General features: G+C 41.3%; 2 protein-coding genes across 3 annotated transcripts; one reads left to right on the forward strand and one right to left on the reverse strand.

The window, feature by feature from the left end:
* Positions 1-357: 357 nt before the first annotated feature.
* Positions 358-7,657, reverse strand: LOC118318215 (cytochrome P450 2J2). The gene is made up of 9 exons (XM_035647654.2): positions 7,436-7,657; positions 5,569-5,731; positions 5,285-5,434; positions 4,594-4,754; positions 2,948-3,124; positions 2,717-2,855; positions 2,398-2,585; positions 1,677-1,818; positions 358-1,517 (listed from the first exon to the last, which is right to left on the reverse strand). Exons 1-9 carry the CDS (start codon positions 7,655-7,657, stop codon positions 1,342-1,344), a joined length of 1,518 nt encoding a protein of 505 aa, XP_035503547.1. The 3' UTR covers positions 358-1,341.
* Positions 7,658-8,601: 944 nt separating this feature from the next.
* LOC118318217 (cytochrome P450 2J2) lies at positions 8,602-13,165 on the forward strand. 2 transcript variants are annotated; one of them, XM_035647657.2, is made up of 10 exons: positions 8,643-8,784; positions 8,923-9,063; positions 9,415-9,577; positions 9,923-10,072; positions 10,156-10,316; positions 10,399-10,575; positions 11,196-11,337; positions 11,439-11,626; positions 11,718-11,859; positions 11,972-13,165. In XM_035647657.2, the coding sequence occupies exons 3-10, from the start codon at positions 9,490-9,492 to the stop codon at positions 12,145-12,147; spliced, it is 1,224 nt and encodes a 407-aa protein (XP_035503550.1). In that variant the 5' UTR covers positions 8,643-8,784; positions 8,923-9,063; positions 9,415-9,489; the 3' UTR covers positions 12,148-13,165. The 2 variants fall into 2 exon arrangements, with proteins under 2 accessions (XP_035503549.1, XP_035503550.1); XM_035647656.2 differs by lacking the exon at positions 8,923-9,063 and having other exon boundaries at positions 8,602-8,784.
* Positions 13,166-13,169: the final 4 nt, after the last annotated feature.

The raw sequence follows: 13,169 nt of genomic DNA on the forward strand, positions 1-13,169 counted from the left end.
TAGCTTGAAAGACGTAATTCTTCGTATAAAAAAGCCCAATCCATGTCATTTTCACTGAGTTTGTCGCTCATATTCAGAGATTCAGAGTGAAGGTGTATTCCTGTGTTTGACAGGCTAACGTAGTTTTTTTGTGGTTTCCTTTTGCTCGTTTTTTCCATCTCCACCTTCAGAAGCTTGCCTGGAAAAACCCAGAAGTTAAAGGGTGTGCGTGTTTATGGAGAGATAAAAGAGACCTCGAGTTGAGGTTTGCCGGATTTCAGAACTGTTATGAATGTTTAGGGTTCATGTAGAAGGAAGAAGCTAAAAGGGCAACTTTTTAGAAGTTGGTGCTTGATGCAGGAAACAAAGCAAATTATGTGAAAATTAGACCCAAAGTAGTTTATTTAAAATCTCGGTGACACTTCGATACACCACAGATAGCTGACAGACTGATCCATGACAGAATGATCCAGTTTACAGAAAGGTGCAAACTAAATTCTTAACGTCAGGTATCACACGTGGTCAGGCTGATGAACAGCACTAAGACTGGCGGCATGGTATTCTGTGTCTTTCTCACCTGGCAAAACCTCAGACTGAAACCACCATGTGAGTACATAGGTCTGAATGAGAAGCATGAGCTAAACGTCAGGTCATATAATGTCTGAGGAACACAACGTGCAATGGATATCAAGGAAGAAAACATAGTATAACCAATTATTAGTTTAAAAAAATGTTGTAAGCATAATGAATTCACTGTGTTGAGAAACAGATTTGTTTATTAATTATTATTTAGTGTTTAAAGGCCAATCATATTACATTCATATCTAAAGACTCTGCTAGCTATTACTGCTCTGTATTTATACTATGTATAATTACATTGGCTACACATTGTTAGGCCTTCTTGTCCATATACCAAAACCCAGACCATAGACAAATAACATATATCATCAATACTACTATACTTTACCACTACAAAAAATACAAAAAAATAAACAGTTATAGAATTCTCTTATTATGATACAATAAAATATGTTATCATACTATTACAAATATTCTATCTGTACTCTTTTTTATCATCACTATTTTACTATTATGCCAATAAAACACACGCATGCACGCACGCACACACGCACCATTAGTGACTTATTACAATATAAACTGAATTTCTTTGTGTGTATTATTTATTCGGCCAGTCATGGCTAGTTTTTACTGCTTTTATAAATGGGTGTGCAAACAGCTTCTGTCTTTATATCGTATGTTTCGTTTATATGTTGCAGATATTTTTGCACTTGAGATATTACATTTTGTTCAGCCGTGCACTTTCTATGAGGATGAAATGACAATAAAAGTCAACCTGATACTTTATCGTGGTACGGCACAGAGACGGTAAGGTTTGGGACTGCGGAAGGCTCCCAACTTGAACTCCAGACAGGGCGGCTCCCCAGCAGCTGGCGAGAAGGAAAACCTCTGCAGGAGGGAGGTAAAGAAGAGAAATAACTCCATCCTGGCCAGCTGTTCCCCAAGACACACACGCTTACCTGAGAACACACAGAATCCAAAGTGATTCACTTTGATCACAGACTATTAAGAAGAGACAGAGACACTAATCCTCTACAAACTCTCATACTATTCCCGATAAAGCTCTTTGATAAAAAAATATATAGCCGAGTTCAAGAGGGTTGTAGCAACGGACTGACCTGCGGAAAAGGGAAGGAAGGCCTCTCTCTTCCTAAAGTTACCATCCTGGTCCAGAAAGTGTTGCGGGTTGAAGGAGTGTGGCGTTTCCCAGAACGTCTCATCATAAAGGACTGAGTGCAGTGTGGCCAAGATCATGGTGCCCTTAAAAATAAGTCATTGAAATGTCAATCAAACCGATATCTTTTCAGTATTTGTTCTACTTCATTTCTCATACATGTTTGAACAAAAGAGAAACTTTTTTCTCATCCATATTGGCTTAGAGGTTGAACTTTAAAGTTCTTTTTGATGCTCAAAGCAATCACATAAATGGAAATACGTAAACAATTTAGCAAGTTCAATCATGTGATACTTTTGTCAACCTACTTTAATCTTTTAAGCACAAATGGATAAGAGGTTCTTCAAGCACATGAGAAAATGGAAATCTGAACATCTACAATTGCATGATCGAGACCACAGGATATGATCAAAAGTTCCAGAACAGCAACTAAAAGGACCTTGTGTAAAGAATATTTTGTGAAATTACAAGGTGTAAAATGTAATGAAGAACCAGCAGCATCAACATTTACCAAAGGTTTTGTACTTTCTTTTGCAATAACCCAATGAAACAGGTTCAGTACATACATTCTGATTATCGTCCAAAATATAAAATAAGCCTTCAACGCCGAGAAATGTTAAAATGCCCCAAATAAAGCAGTTCCCTCTTAAATGTGCATTACGTGCCTTTGGGATTGTGTAATTGTTGAGCGTGGTGTCCTTGCTTGCCATGCGAGCCACATTAAGGGGGAGGATGTCGCCCAATCTCTGGATCTCATGGATGACTGCATCAGTGTAGGGCATGTTTTCCCTGTCAGTAATCGAGGGCTGTCTGGATGACCCAACCACTGCATCTATCTCAGCATGGACTTTGTCTGCATACAGCAAAAATAGGAAACAACGTGAAGCATTACACTCACTCGTCTCTCGTTCATATAAGGGCTGACCTGTGACCCACGGAACACATAGGCATGGGGCGGGACAGATATGAGTCACACGCACCCACCTTGTATGTGAGGGTAGTGGATCATGTACAGCAGTCCCCAGTGTAAAGTAGTTGTTGTAGTTTCAGTTCCCGCACCAAACAGGTCAATGGTGCAAAAACACAAATGTTCTAAATCAAAAGCGGAATCTTTGTCTTCATTCTGTCAGTGACAAAAAAAAAAGGCAGTAGAGCGAATACGTTTAGAAAGCAATAAAGAAAACGCCTGGGAAAAGAGAAACCCCAGACACTCACCTCTCCCAGTTCTATGAGGAAGGAGTCGATGTAGTCTCTCGGTGAGAGGGGGTCAAGGCTTTCTGTGTGCTCTTTAATCTTGATTTTGGCATAGTCGAAAATGTTCCGTACCAGAGCGAACATCCTCTGGTGAGTTCCAGGCAGCCACTTCATGAGCCCAGGCATTGTGTTGTAAATCTACAGAGCACGAAGAAAAGTACCAGCTCATCAGACGGTCTGGAAACAGTCATTCATTTGAACACAAGACATAAATGGAGGCAACAGCAAACATGCAACCACAGGTGTCTTCAAAACACTGATGAAATCTTGCAAAACTGAATCTGAATCTAAAACTAAATTTAAAAAAAGACAGACAATCTTATTGGTTCAAACCCATCTCTTATTGGATTTGTGTAAAACTCACTGTAACACTTGTACAGTGGGCAAATTAAAGTGTGATTTTTTTGTATGGAATCAAGAACCAATATGATTCTAACCAGTTCCTACTGGTGAGTAAAGGCAGGTAAAGTAGAAAAAAATCGAGACTATGAAAACCAAGTGAGCAAGAGTTGGGCAATTTTTAGTTGGAAAGGTGAAAAAATTCTATATTCAAATACATTTAAATCCTTTTTTAAAGTTCTGTGTACGTGCAGCGTACAGTAGGGGGGAGCAAAACTGAAATCAACCTCGTTCATAACAAGTAATTAGTTAAAAAAGAAAAAAGATGTAACAGCCCACATGCTGGATCATTACTGAGGCGTGTAAAACGTTCATTGTTGTTTCACTCATTAGCAAATGTTACTGAAGCGTATGAGAAAATGAAAACATCAAAAGGGAGGTTCGCACTTACAGCACCTCAATACAGGCCGTTCACATCATGTTTTCTTCTTCATTGTAGGATTTCGTATGATGATAAGATGAGAAATTGTTTATACTTTTAAACATAGCAGCTCACATGGCGTGATGTGGAAGAAAAAAAACTGAGGAGGAAAAACTACAGCTTAATAAAGTAATGTAATCAAATACCATATTGCAGCGTATCACTCCACAAATCAGCTGTTCCATTCAGATCCGTGTACTCTGGTTCATAAAGGTATCCTCTCACGTTAACAGTGAATGGCATGTCTTCGTCGCTTTCACAATCACTTTCCTTTTCTCGTGTCTCTTGAATAAGCCGCAGTAGCTCTGAGTGGAACAGATGATTTGAGTGATACGCTGCTGCTGCTCTGCACCGGCGCGAGTTGGCAATACGTCGCCGGTGTACGCTTGAAAAAAAAGTGCAAAAATAAACGGCTGTCTGGCGGCAGTCTGAAGCAGTGAAAAAATACACTATTTAGCGAACAATTGAACCGATTTTTTTCCTAGGTGAGCATTTAAAAATGCGGGCGGTCCCCTCTGCGACAGTAGGACTCTGACTTTCGCTACATCCACTTCTCCTCCAAACTCCGTAAAATGACAGCGCTGATCACCATCTCCATAAGGTAACATGTTAACTATAAGTACCTCATACAACCCTTCTTCAAAATCACTGAACTATCCCTTTAAATGAAATGCTGTGGAGTCCTTTTGGAACATTCTTACTGAAATGAATAACTTCTGGGCTCTGGCTGGATTCATTCTGAGTCAAAACAGATGCATGCTGCATCTTGTTTACGGGGAGGTCTCACCTGCGCCCCCAAACTTCCCTCTAAGTACGTTAGCTCACTGAAGTCCTGGAGAATACACTGATACTGCTTGTCAGAGTACTCAAACCGTTCCCCAAACACCAGGCAGCAGATGATGTTGGACACAGCCTTGTTTATCAGTGACTGCACATCAAAACGCTTTCCTGTAACATAAAGGAAAAGAAAAAGACAACATACATAAGACGAACAAAAACAGTGTAAACTAGAAGTAAGGAAAAATGACTGTTTGTCCATCGACCTTCTTGACAACTGCTCATCCAATCAACCACAAACGAGAGCAAAGGCAAATGTCGAGTGAAGCATTTGGAAAATGTGGAATAAAGACAAAATATTCTATATACTGGGCACTGCAATAATTAATGATGCAGTGCCCAGTGAAATCACAAAATGTTGCTTTGTGAGCTTGTAAACGGAAACCATTATCCCTGTCAGGCTATTTTTGTCACAATGCCAAACAGACACATTTTGAAACAGCAAAAAAAGGGGCATAGTTACTAGTCAAAACCTGTGATTAGCATAAAGAGAGGAAAAGTATGAAGCAATATGAAAATATATGGTCACATGCACATGGTCTATGGCACAGGGTCCAAAGCACGGAGATGTTGGTACATGCTTCTGTGTTGCAAAGTTGGAGGGAAAGGGAAATCGTGAAAAAATAAGATTTGTTCCGTGCCTTGCTGAGTTGCAAGAGCCTCAGTGAGATACTGGCACTCCTGCAGGATGGAAGGCTCCAGGTTCTTCTTGCCCAGACCAAAGTTCCTGAGAGTATGAAGAGTAAATCTCCTCAGCTGCTTCCATTGATGACCATTTGATAACACGATACCTTTTGGAAACACAAAACAGCATTAAACTAGGTTACTGGAACTGGATGTACTAACAGCTGACTACAGGCTAATATGCCTATTACGGTGTCATCATGACCTAGGACCTGTTGAAATAAAATGCAACACACGCTACCTTTATTCCCTCCAAAGTCTTGGACTAGTGGTATAAAGGGACGATCTGTGTAGTCCTGTCCTTTTTCGACGAGGGCTTCTCTCACAAGTTTGTATCCATTGATGACCACAATCCTTCCACCAAAGAGGCTAAGGCTGAAAACCTTTCCATATTTCTCTGCAAACTGAGCACAGAACAGTTCATGTGGCATGTTTAATTTCTGGATGTGGTCGCTTCGTTTGACAATACTGAGTTCTCGCCTCTTCCAAAATGACAGTATGAAAGTGTGAACAATGCAGCAATGCTGCCTCACAAATATAAAAACCCCTCATTAAAGGAAACCAGGCTGCAAACGCATGACTGTACGGAGCCACATTCAATTTACTGTAACAGAAGACAATTAAAAGAAGACAAACTGTATGTAGTAGAAATAGTAGTAGTAGTAGTAGGTTCATGGCTTAAAAAAAGACCTAAATGATTAGCATTAAAATTGTTGCCAGTGAATTTTTGTCAGTTTGGTCAGTTTCAGCTTTAGTTATGATCTGAGGCGTCCTCATAACTTATGACTGTTGCCCTTTTTTGGATTATGAGCACCAGAGTGACAAATTGTAGGTTCTTTCTTACCTACATGGATATAGACTTCAGACATGTGTCATAAGATGGTCATACACAACACACTTGATGCAACTACTTAAAATCGAACCCTTTTGCATCTTGAACTTCTCTGAACGTGTGAAGCTGGATTTCTGGATTTTTCATTGATAATTAGATTTAATTACAATTTTAAAGTACAAAAACTTAGCCTAACTTAAAGGGTAAACTTTCACCGACCTGGGGCCTGTCCTATGACGCAGTACGTAACATCACGTACAACCCTGAGACTTCAGGGTTAGGGGTTCAATTCCTAACAGGATAAATAAACATAGTAACTTATGCTGCAACTGTAACCTGCTCTAGAGCAGCAATGGAAAACTTAGAGTCATCGTTCTACAGGATCCTGACAGGGACAGTACAGTTTACAGTCAAATGACAAAGCAAACAAGACCAACAAATATATTTCTTTCTAGACTCTCTGTGTGTCCACTCTAATAAACAGAGGGGGAGAGTTTATCACACTATAAAAAATACATGTAAATATATCACTTCATTTTAATTGAACAAAGATTCTTTGGTCCCTGACAGTGTTGATGCTTTTACTTTCTTATTCCATCCCTGCAGCTCTGAATAACACGAGGAGAATGTGTGACGGTGATATTAAAAACTTAACCGACTGATGTATAATAAAATGATCCTCACACTGTTCAATAGTTCCCATGATTATAGATGGACATTTCAGTCAGATTGACCTCACAGACTACTTCTCTCCACTGTGCTTTAGCAGCAGAAACAGTCTGACATCATCGAAGAGCAAAAAACACTCACGTAATAAAAGTCCTGTGCTTATTGGCAGTAAGTCTTTAGGATGACTTTAAAAATCACAAATATTTGAGTGCTTTTTTTCTATTCTAGTTACTTGATCATCGTTTTGTACATTTGTGTAAATAACAAAATTGGGTTGTAACAACTGTGACTTTGAATGTGTAATCTCTACTCATTTAAAACGTACACAATATTATTTCCGGTTTTGTATACACACGCTTTTATTTTGAAAGTGACTCCCCGGTACAGGCACGGGGCTCTTTATTGGCAACTTGACGAAGGCGAAAACGGATGAAAAACAGTGAAGTCTAAAGTCCAAAAAAGTAAAGTTTGTGGTTTTAAAAACCTTCCGAAGAGACACGAGGTAATTACATTTATTTTTATACTGTAAACTGTAATATTTAGATGTGTTTTATGTCTCTAATTATGTTCTATTTGTGTGTGTGTGTGTGTGCGTGTGTGTGCATACCTCTGTGAACTGCAGGTGCATCCTGGTGGGGCTGACGCGATGCAGGTCGCCTATGAAAGGCAGAGGAGCCCACGGTCCGGGGGGAAAGTTCGCCGGCGCTCTGTTCTTTAAAACGTCCGCCAGCAGCAGGAAAACACACAGACATGCCAAGAAAGTCCATCCGTCGATCCAGTCCAAGCTGAGCACGTTGTACATTGTCTCCATGGTAAACGAATGATGCATGTTGAGTTTTTTTCAGGGCTGTCTCGATCACACAGCTCAGAAAGTCTCTGCTCCGGTTTGCGGAGGCGTCACCTGATGGTCCCGCCCTGGTGATTCTTAAATGAGCTGCTGCTTTGTGTCGCGGCAATATAACATATTTACATTTGCTAAAAGAACCCTAGTATAAAATATAGTCCAGTAGAAATAGCGTTTAATATCAGAATAATATAGTATAAAGTGAGATGTAGTAGAAGCAGTACAACAATATAAAGTGGGTATAGTAGTACAGCAATATGCAATAAGATATTGTTATAACTGTATAACTATACAAACACACAATCTTGTACTTCTATGTAAATGCGGACACTCACAGCCCTCAACCCAAACCATATCCATCACCACTAAATGCCTAACCCCCGCCTGAACCTGATTCTACCGCTCGCCCTGAAAGCAAGTCTCAACCCTCAGGCAGCCCATTGAAAAGAGTTCTCAGCTCTTTCCACATTTGTCCAGTTGGATTAAGAACAGGCCAGTGTTTTCATCTAATCCATTCTCGGTTGCTGACGGGTGTTTGTTTTGGGATCGTTATTCTGTTCTGACCTGCGATCGCGACAAGAGTGCAGACACTGGGCAGTGTGTTCCCTCAAGTACGCCTTGGTGAGATAAAGATGGATACAAACTCAAATGTATATGAATCTGTCTCGACATTATGGTCTTTGAATTGTTACTAGGAAGACGTCTCTAACATGCAGCCACAAGTAAGCAGTCAGCATTCGGCTGGGAGGGTTCAAGCTCCAGCGTTGTTTTTCACTCATTCCACGAGGTTAGAGGTCCTGTGGGACCAGCGGTGTTATATAACATTTCCTTGTTTGGGCCCTCTTCCCCTCTTTGCCTCATTCACTCCTCGCCCAAATGAGAAGGAACACGCTGTGCTTTTCCTTAGGGCTGTTTGAAATATCCTCACCATGATTTTTCAAGCAATTTTCGATCGTATGGACTTTACCGGATGGCTCCTGTTGGGTTTTGCGTTGCTGCTTTTGACTGACGTGATAAGAAACTGGAGGCCTCACAACCTGCCGCCCGGACCCTGGGCCGTGCCGTTTCTAGGAAATGTCTTCACTGGGGTTGACTTCAAAACTATGGAGAAGGTGAGATGAACAGTGACACTTAGAACACACACATCACATCAGAGGGAATGGTCTCTCACCCGGTGCCATGTGCATGTTTGTTCATGTTTGTTCATGTATTTAAGTCAAACCAATATTTATTTTTCTGCTGCCTATTAGGATGCAGAGGGTAAACAAAAGAGTGCAGGACCTTGTGGGAGATGACACATAACAGTGGAGGTCCCAAAGAACACCACAAAGGTTCAGGCCTGTCACAATCTCATACGAAAGAATATCAGTCGCTGACAGAAGCATTTTCCAGTAAGTTTGTTAAACAGAGTATGTGAAATTTAAAGGTCAATATGTAAAAAAAAAATTGTTCTAATTTGTTTAGTATGTCAAATACGACAGTTTAAAAAATAATCATAAAATCATGAACTAAACACAGGCAACCTGCATCAACATGGTAAACCCATTATTATGAGCCAAAAAAATGCAGAGACCAACATTGTGCAGCAGTGGTTGAGAAGCCTTTGTAGGTTTCTATAAAGTCTTTATGTAACTGGCATGTCAGTCGGCAAAACTCACCTGTATTTCTATTCTACATATCATTCATATATCTATGCCAAACATTTTTCTTTCTCTTGAGAAGTTATTTGTTTTTAAACGCAGCTGGCTCAGGAGTACGGCCCCGTGTTCAGCCTGAGGAGAGGCAGTGAGCGGACGGTGTTTATTTCAGGATACAAGATGGTCAAAGAGGCACTTGTCAACCAGCTGGACAGCTTCGTGGACCGACCCGTCGTTCCTCTCTTCCATGTTGTCTTCAAGGGCCTTGGTGAGCTGATGAATGAACGGTGCAACAATCTGCTTTCCTCCACAGTAGAACTGCATCTTTTTATGTTGTGTTGAAAGCCTTTCACTTGCAATCATGGTTCAGACAGCCAACTCGCATATACAAGATGTGCAGTGTTGACATGTTGGCACCGACACCTCGTCCCTCCCTGCGTGAGTTGACAGTCACAACTATCAAATGTTTCTGTTCAAAGTAGTGGTCGTGAGCAACGACCATGCAACTGAATAAATGCAGCCTGAGACGTGTTCTGAGACTAAACGCAGGAATCTTTGTGAAGTTTCTGGTGGATTTTTTTTTTTTTCACAAGTTGACAGGACATTTTCACAGGCATAGCATTGAGCAACGGTTACCTGTGGAAGAAACAGAGGAAGTTTGCCAACACTCACCTGCGTTACTTTGGAGAGGGCCAGAAGTCACTGGAAAAATCCATTGAGGTGGAATGCACCTGTCTTTGTGAAGCGTTCAGAGAGGAACAAGGCAAGTGGCTGGCCGACGCAACTCTGGATTGATTTTTCCAGTACATTTTGTCATTACTTGAATTGAATTTACTGTATTCCCAGGAAGACCCTTCAACCCCCACTACACCATAACCAATGCAGTGAGTAACATCATCTCCTCTTTGGTCTTCGGGCATCGCTTTGAATACAGCGATGAAAGCTTCCGCAAGGTTCTGAAGTTGGACAACGAAGCCGTTCTGCTCAGCGGCTCTGCTCAGACTCAGGTCATTCCCATGTAAACTGTTACCTTGTGCTCACGGAACCAACTGTGCAGCCGGTCTATAACTGATGTGTCCCGTCATGTAGCTGTACGATGCCTTCCCTGGCCTGATGAAGTACCTGCCGGGGCCCCACCAGAGCGTCCACGCCAACTACAAAGAGATCACGACGTTCCTGCGGAAGGAAATAGAGAAGCACCAGGAGGAGTGGAACGCTGACGACCCTCGAGACTATATTGACGTGTACCTGGCAGAGATCGAGAAGGTAAGATATTTTCCACATTTTCAATGAAGCTCACTGGGACACAAAAAAATTCATCCAATATATCATATCATAACATGCACAAAAAACACAAAAACTATATGAATATATTCCTCTTTCACCGTTAAAGACCCTGCACACCCACAACAAGGGTGTTTAAAAAAATTCTGGCTAATCGAACATCTGCTCAGACTGAAATTCATCGCTTCCAGAGACATTTATACTGATCAGCCACAAATATTAAAACTAGTTACATGTTGGAAAGAGTTCATTCTGAGCCATGGCTAAATTGACGTGAAAATGTTTTCATGGTTTTAAATTATTCACCGTGACTTCATGGAGTATAGTCGTTCAACAGTCATGCCTTTTCAATCCTCCTAAGAATTACAGGCCCTCTCTTACACACGACACAAACTGTAAACATACTGTTCATGCCAGTTGCCGCAGTCACGATGAGACAACGGATTCATGGAATCGAGCTGAGAGAGAATTGTGTGTGTCCAGTAAGAGATTAAACCCATGAAAATGTTAAATATCATGTTCCATCAATGAATGACAATGTACACAGCCATTTGTGTCATGTTTTATAACATACCATGTGTTTATTGTTGACACACTGCCAGAAAAAGGAGGATCCTCAGGCTGGCTTCAACATTGAAACCCTGCTGATTTGCATCCTGGACCTAATCGAGGCCGGGACGGAAGCGGCTTCCACGACCTTGCGCTGGGCGCTCCTGTACATGATACGCTACCCAGAGATACAGAGTCAGTCGATCCATCCTCACTCATCTTGTTGTGTACTGGAGTCTTGTGTGTGATGGCTGATGGGCTGTGTGTTGTGGCGCTGACTCTGCTTCCTTACTCAGAGAAAGTCCAGGAGGAGATCGACAGAGTGGTTGGACAGTCTCGCCAGCCCTCCGTGGCCGACAGACCCAACCTGCCCTACACTGACGCCGTCATCCACGAGACTCAGCGGATGGGAAACATTGTTCCAATGGGATTCCCCAAAATGGCCAGTAAAGACACATCACTGGGAGGATACTTCATACCCAAAGTAAGGGTATAGGGATCAATGTCGAGTTGTGACAGCATTAATGATTTACACACAGCCGGTATCAAAAGCCTCTCATGACTCTTTTGTCCAGGGCACAGGTATAACTACAATACTAGCATCTGCGCTGTTTGATAAGAACGAGTGGGAGACTCCAGACACCTTCAGTCCTGAGCATTTCTTGAATCCTGAGGGCCAGTTCCGCAGGAGAGACGCCTTCTTGCCATTCTCAGCAGGTCTGTTCAGTACTCTTTCTGCAATGCTGTCCGTCTTACTGATAGCTACCAACATAATTCATAACAGGAACACGTATCATAAGTGAGGAATCTGCTTCCCTGTACCCTCCAGGTAAACGTGTGTGTTTAGGGGAGCACCTGGCCAGAATGGAGCTGTTCCTTTTCTTTACATCTCTCCTCCAGCGCTTCACCTTCTCTCCTGTCCCCGGACAAATGCCCAGCTCCACGGGTGTGCTTGGCTTCACCAATTCGCCGGAGGAGTTCAGGATGCAAGCCACACCCCGTTGACGTTCTTCATCTCTTCAGCGAACCTCATCCCAAGCAAAACACACGCATCAATGAGTGGGCTCGCATACTTTTTGAGAAAAATGTAAAGATCTTAGAAATTGTAAAACAATAACACAAGGATTGTATGTCCAACTTGCAACTGAAAAATACTCGGCATAATACCGTACGACCATTTTAGCTCCACGTGTGTCTGAAAAATGAAATGACCATGACAATGTCTGTCAAGATTCCCTGTTCTCTAAGTTTTCTGTTTCAAGGCCAAAGCAGCATGACCAATTAAAGAATCAATTATTAAAACCAGCATTTGTGAAAAAGATAATAACAACAAAGAGCTAAGAAAGATATCCCACCTCCCCATGATGTAGGAGGAATATGGTGCAGTCCAATTGGCAAAAATCAGTATTTATGCAGGTCTGAAGCAGCTGGGACTCCCTATGACGACCAGCCAGGCAACGACGGCCAAGAACTGGGTGCTCAAAAAAAACTGTATAAACTAAAATTGACAAAGACAGTTAACAAAATGTGTGCACTCCAAATTGATAATTGTATTGTCAAAAATTTGCGAGTGAGTATATTAGACAAATATCTGTATGTAGATATTTGTGTTTGTGTTCCTTCTGTTGCACAATATTTCTCTATTTTTAATCCCACTGAGCATAGACATGATATAAATATACATTTTCACGGACAACCAGACACCATGTCAAACCAACCTCTCATGTCACAGTGGTCAAAAACGCTCTGCCACTCTGGGGTCAAGCACCTGACCACAACACAGTGACACCCAGTGTGCGTAGAGGGAATTTAATTTTTTCAATAACATATTTTGCTCCAACAATATCAATATCTGTTACATCAGAATATGTTAAGCATTAGGTCAATGATAGTAAAGCTTGATTTCCATTGACTAAAGGTTTTAAATATATGTTGATAAAACTCCACCCTTTTGCGTTGTATGTGAACTTTACCCTTTTAATCGCACCTAATAATAAATTAGTAATAAAAGCTTAAACTTTGACACA

The sequence above is a fragment of the Scophthalmus maximus genome, chromosome 13 (assembly GCF_022379125.1).
Source record: "Scophthalmus maximus strain ysfricsl-2021 chromosome 13, ASM2237912v1, whole genome shotgun sequence".
Lineage (NCBI taxonomy): Eukaryota > Metazoa > Chordata > Actinopteri > Pleuronectiformes > Scophthalmidae > Scophthalmus > Scophthalmus maximus.

Bases quoted from the DNA above. Each gene is read 5' to 3' on its own strand.
- LOC118318215 (XM_035647654.2), bottom strand. From the start codon at position 7,657: ATGCATCATTCGTTTACCATGGAGACAATGTACAACGTGCTCAGCTTG. The intron at 4,755-5,284 runs GCACGGAACAAA...TTTATGTTACAG, and splicing joins GGCTCTTGCAACTCAGCAAG to GAAAGCGTTTTGATGTGCAG. The intron at 2,856-2,947 runs GTGAGTGTCTGG...TGTCACTGACAG, and splicing joins TCCTCATAGAACTGGGAGAG to AATGAAGACAAAGATTCCGC.
- LOC118318217 (XM_035647656.2), top strand. From the start codon at position 8,602: ATGATTTTTCAAGCAATTTTCGATCGTATGGACTTTACCGGATGGCTC. The intron at 10,073-10,155 runs GCAAGTGGCTGG...CTGTATTCCCAG, and splicing joins AGCGTTCAGAGAGGAACAAG to GAAGACCCTTCAACCCCCAC. The intron at 10,317-10,398 runs GTCATTCCCATG...CCCGTCATGTAG, and splicing joins GCGGCTCTGCTCAGACTCAG to CTGTACGATGCCTTCCCTGG.